The 5,993-nt window shown below is 34.9% G+C and overlaps 1 protein-coding gene across 1 annotated transcript; it reads left to right on the forward strand.

Moving 5' to 3' along the window:
- The first annotated feature begins 523 nt into the window (after window positions 1-523).
- LOC128572359 (olfactory receptor 2AJ1-like) lies at window positions 524-1,465 on the forward strand. Its single transcript, XM_053572227.1, has one exon. It carries the CDS (start codon window positions 524-526, stop codon window positions 1,463-1,465), a length of 942 nt encoding a protein of 313 aa, XP_053428202.1.
- The last annotated feature ends 4,528 nt before the right edge of the window (window positions 1,466-5,993 follow it).

Below are 5,993 nucleotides of genomic sequence, written 5' to 3' on the forward strand. Positions count from 1 at the left end.
GAGAAAACATGTCCCATTGTGAAGGTAAAACTTGGGTGGAGAATGACAAAACAATAAATATAACTCACGTATTTATTATTTAATATACCAGAAGATGAAAAATGATGTGCAAAAAAATAAAAATCGAGTAGTAAGGAGGACCAGGAAGGCTGGGAGGCCAAGTGGGCATGTTCATATTTTTAAAAGGTTGTGTAGGAATAGGCCTCCCTGAAAAGATGACACTTGAGAGAAGACTGGACTTGAGTAAAGAATATGGAACTCATTAAGGTTATAGGACTAAAGTGGAGCCCAAGGCTCACTCAGTATACTGAATATCATTTGTTGATTTGAACAAATAAATGTCTATCTTGTAAAATGTGGCCACTCCAAAAAAGAGGCTTAGAGTCAATTACAAAATATGCATCACTAATTCTAAGTTTGTTACACAGATATATGTAAATGAAATTGAGATTTACTCTACTTATTCTTCCTTTTCTATGTATTTATTTGACATTTCTTTTTAGGTAAAAAGGGAGCATTCATGATGGGACATAAGAATCAAACTTTCAGCAGTGATTTCATTCTTCTGGGATTGTTCTCTTCTTCCCAAACAAATCTGGTCTTTTTCTCGTTTATATTTGTCATTTTTGTTATAGCTGTAACAGAAAACACACTCATGATCCTCCTTATCCACAGAGACTCTCAACTCCATATGCCAATGTATTTCCTGCTCAGCCATCTCTCCTCTATGGATATCTTACATATTTCCAACATTGTTCCCAAAATGCTCACTAACTTTCTATCAGGCAGCCAAACTATTTCATTTGTAGGCTGTGGGTTCCAGATATTTCTGTCTCTCACCCTCCTGGGCGGTGAATGCCTTCTCCTCGCTGCAATGTCTTATGATCGCTATATAGCCATCTGTCACCCACTGCACTATCCAATCCTTGTGAACGATCATGTCAGTGTTCTTATGGCTGGAGGGGCCTGGCTTGTTGGAACCCTCAACTCCGTAGTTCACACAGCTTATGCACTACACTTTCCCTACTGTGGCTCTAGAGCCATCGATCACTTTTTCTGTGAAGTACCTGCCATGTTGAAGTTGTCATGTGTGGACACATCACGCTATGAACGAGGAGTTTATGTAAGCGGCATCATTTTCCTGCTCATCCCTTTCTCCATGATCTCTGCTTCTTATGCCCAAATTCTCCTTACTGTCCTCCAAATGAAATCAGCAGAGGCACGGAAAAAGTCATTTTCCACTTGTTCCTTCCACATGATTGTGGTCATAATGTACTATGGGCCTTTTATTTTTACATATATGAGACCTAAATCATACCATACTCCAGGCCAGGATAAGTTCCTGGCAATATTCTACACCATCCTCACTCCCTCACTCAACCCTGTAATCTACAGTTTTCGGAATAAAGATGTTCTGGGGGCAATGAAAAACATACTCAAAAGCAGCTGTCTGCATAAAAAATGAATGCGTCTGTATACCGAGAAAATGTTCCCTCTTTTTTTCCAGAAAGCTAATCAAAACTTCTACCTTGCCTCATGGAGAAAGATGTCACTATTTGGAAAATCTTGTTAATAATGAAGTTATCATATGTGATTAGATATGTCCATAACTCTAAAATGTATTATTCCTACTGTGGTACCAATTATAATCAGCCAACACACTTAGAGGAGATAAAAGATGACTTAAGGCTTTTTACTTCCTCTCACTAAGATTGAAAGAATTCATAGGAATATTTTGTAAAATGAAATCACATACCCATTACATATGGCATAAGAAATATGATTCTATACAATGTTTGTATTTATATAAAGTCTTGTAAAATTATCTAAAACTCACAAGCTCAAAATTTTCATTACTGTTTGCCTGGTTTGTTTTTATATGTTTGTTTATTCATACTTTGCTAGAACAACTAAATAATATTAGTTAAGAATGTCATAAAAATTGTCTTATTTCATATATATATGTGATATATAAACAGATATATATATACACATAGAAGAAAATAACTTCTATTAAGAGTGCAAGTAAATAATTTTATTGATAGCAATGAGGTGAACATTCAGGTTAATTTTATAATAGTATGTTAATATTTTACATTAAGTTAATATCACTAAATACTAAACATAAACATAAAAATATTATAAGAAGATGTCTTTAGGTATCAAAATATTAAAGGGGTACAAAGAGTTTACATGGATCGCTTGAGTCTGGCTATAGGTGTGTCCCTCATCCAAATAGTGCTCATTGTAACTATTAAGTAGGTTTTTGTTCCCCTCTTCCCCATCTGATGAATTTCCACTGAGATTCCTCTCTTTGTGTATGGGTGCTCTTGGTTAGTTCCAATTTAACATTGAGTACATGGTGCGCTTGTTTTTCCATTCTTGAGATACTTCACATAGAATAGTGATATTTGGTTCCATCCAGATTGTTGCAAGTTATTAACTCATCATTTTGATGGATCATTAGCACTGCATGGTATACCCTTACCACAGTTTTATAAATCCACTCATGAACTGTTGGGCACCTGGGTTGATTCTACATCTTTGCAAATTTTTTGCCATTTGTGATTTTTGAATTGCACATTGTGAATTGTGCTGAAATAAACATTCCAGTACAGATGTGTTTTTGATAAATGACTTCTTTTCCTTTGGGTAGATACCCAGTAGTGGTATTTCTGGATTGAATGGGAGGTCAACTTCTAGCATTTTTGAAGAATCTCCCTATTATTTTCTATAGAGGTTGTACTAATTTGCAATGCCACCAACAGTGTATAAGGTTCCTTTCTCTCTGCATCCACACTAGCATGTATTGTTTTGGGACTTTTTTTTTTTTTTTTTTTGGCTGGGGCTGGGTTTGAACCCGCCACCTCCGGCATATGGGACCAGCGCCCTACTCCTTGAGCTACAGGTGCCGCCCTGTTTTGGGACTTTTTAATAAAATCTGTTCTAACAGGGGTCTGATGATATCTCAGTGTGATTTTAATTTGCATTTCCCTGATGATTTGTGATGTTGAGCATTTCTTAGTATGTTTATTGGCCATTTGTCTTTCTTGTTTTGAGAAGCTTCTGTTTATGTCTTTTGCCTAATTTCTCATAGTGTTGTTTGTTTTATTCTTGCTTATTTGTGTGAGTTCATTGTAAATTCTAGATACTAGCCCTGTATTGTGTGTGTAGCTTGTGAATAATTTCTCTTATTCTTTAGGTGGTCTATTTGTTCTGTTGATTATTTCCTTAGCTATGTAGAAGCTTTTTAGTTTATTAAGTTTTATTGTTGCCATGATTGTCATTGGTGTCCTACTCATAAATTCTTCCCATAGGCCAGTATCTAGAAGAGTTTTTCCTACATTTTCCTTTAGAATGCTGATGGGTTCAAGTCTTAGAACTAAGTCTTTTATCCATCTTGAATTATTTTTGTGAGTGGTGAGAGGTAGAGGTCCTATTTAATTCTTCTGCATGTGGCTAACCAATTCTTCCAGCCTAAGTGAATAGGCCTTCTTTTCCCCAGTGTATATTATTATCTGCTTTACCAAAGATTAGTTGGTGATAGGCAGATGTTTTTATATCTGAGTTCTCTGTTTTCTTGAATGGGTCTCTGTCTCTATTATTATATCAACACCATACTATTGTGGTTACTATAGCCTTGTAGTGTGGTTTAAAGCCTGGTAATGTGATGCCTCGAGATTTGTTCTTTTTCCTTAAGATTACTTTGGCTATTATGATTCTTTTCCAAATTAAGCATAGACTTATTTTTTTTTTCTAGATCTGTGAAGTCTGATGTTGGTAGAATGTCCAAAGATAAAAAAAAATTAGAAATAATATTACAGAATACATTGAAAGAGCTCAGTGAAGTATCAATTGAGGATATAGAGGAATGAGGGCCAGATAAACTTGAACCTTGGTTTCCATTTGAAGAATTTCTAATGGAGTCAGGTCTTTGTAGGGTTTGAGTAGATCATTAACAGGATCCCACATACTTGAAGTGAACATACTCTGTGTTCTACATAGAATGAACTATATGAGCCAAGATGGAAACAGCAATTCCATTTAGGTAAATGATACAAACAATCAGGTGAGTGTGCATGATTTAATAGACAATCATTTTAGTTCTTAAAATGGCAAGATTTAACTAGATTCTGTAAAGTGCTGATCAGATTGAGGAATGCATCATTTAAGAGAAAGAAAGGAAATGATGTGAAAACTTTGGGTTTCAGCAACTGACAGAGATATAGAACACCAGGTATTAATATGGTGAAGTCTGGGAAGAGGAAATATTTTGGAAAAAGGGAACCAAAGTTATCATTTCAAGTACATTTATTTTGAAAATATATTATGTGTCCAGGCAGAGATGTTAACTAAGAAATTAAATATTCAGCTTTCAATTTCAGTTAAGAGATCCTGTTTAAAAATATGAAATTAGTAGCCATAAACCAGAAACATAGAAATTTTAAAAAGTATAAAATAGTTTAGTTGAATGAGAAGCCTACTTGTCATTATTCTTAGCACTGTCTTAATTATTACAAATTTTTAGATATCTGGTACGTAGTGTCTCTCACTTATCTGTTAGCATTCATTTAGCTATTATTGGTTTTAATAATTACTATTATTTAGTTATTACATTTCTGGATAAATATTAGAATTATGTTGTCATTTTCTCTGGAAAGTATCTTGCAATTTTGATTATCTTGATAACATTTTTTTTTTCTATAGCTTACTTCATTGTGAGAATACAGTGTGTAATACATATACTATACAAAATGCATACTAATCAACTGTTCATGTTATTGGTAAGGCTTTTCTGGTGAAGAGCAAGCTATTAATAGTTAAGTTTCTGGGGAGTCTTATACAGAAACTTATGCAAAAACTATATACAGAGTTTTTGCCTTTGTGGGGGGTAAGTACCCATAACTCCTTCATTCTTGAGAAGTCAGCTGTGCTTTGAAATCCTGCTTTTATATCTGACATGTAGTTGGTATCCATATAATATTTATTCAATAAATAATTGGAACTTTTATATATTATATTATTGATCAGCACATATCAAGTTTAATCAAACCTCACTCCCCCATTCCCACGCAACCATTCCTACATGAGAAGACTGCATTTTTTTGGCCCTCTGACACTGGCTTTGGCCATGTGACTTGAGGATGGTGTATGGGGGACAGTGAGAGTATTATGCTTTCTGGGCTATTCTGTAAAAGGCTTCCTTCTAAAAGCATCACTTCCATCATGAAATGATCATGCCCTGAAAAGTAGCTTCACTTGCACCAAGAAGATTGAGTCACATGGAATCAACCTGAACTTACAACCCAGCTAACCTACAGTGTACTTATTTTTTAGGCCAGTAATATTTCATGGTTGACCTTTGTGTATCATTATAATAAGACTAGTAAAAGGATTACTAGTGCAGAAGCATAATATGGAAGCCAAACACCCAGATAATCATATTTTAAGTCTTATTATATGATTGAGGAGTTATATTCACTACACCTCAAAACAATGGAGAAGGTTGTCCTTGGTGCAGCCCACCTCTTTGATGTTGAGCTTTAATATGTGACTTGCTCTGGAAAATGGAAAATGACTAAATGTGAAGGTTTCCATATCCAAGTGAAAACTTTAAATGCCATTCCTAGTTCTACCAGTGTTTTATCCCTTTGCCACGGTAGTGACAAAGTCAACACAGGGGCTGGTAAGTTTGCGACACGAGGCATAGTAATGAAGATAACATAAAGAAAGTTGACTCACTTCCCCCTATTGTTAAGTTGTAGCTGGGTTATAGCTTTCATGTGAGAGTCCCAAAGATAACGCCGGAAAGGCTATGTTAACCACTGTGATAAAAATGTGTCAAATGGTTTATGAAGTGAGTGTATGATGCCCCATAATCATATCATTGTATACAGTTATGATTTAATAAAAAAATAAAAAAAAAAAGAAAGTTGACTCACACCATATGCAATATTATAAATGAAAAATATCCCCACATCACAAGCTGTTGA

This window comes from Nycticebus coucang, chromosome 20, assembly GCF_027406575.1.
Source record: "Nycticebus coucang isolate mNycCou1 chromosome 20, mNycCou1.pri, whole genome shotgun sequence".
Lineage (NCBI taxonomy): Eukaryota > Metazoa > Chordata > Mammalia > Primates > Lorisidae > Nycticebus > Nycticebus coucang.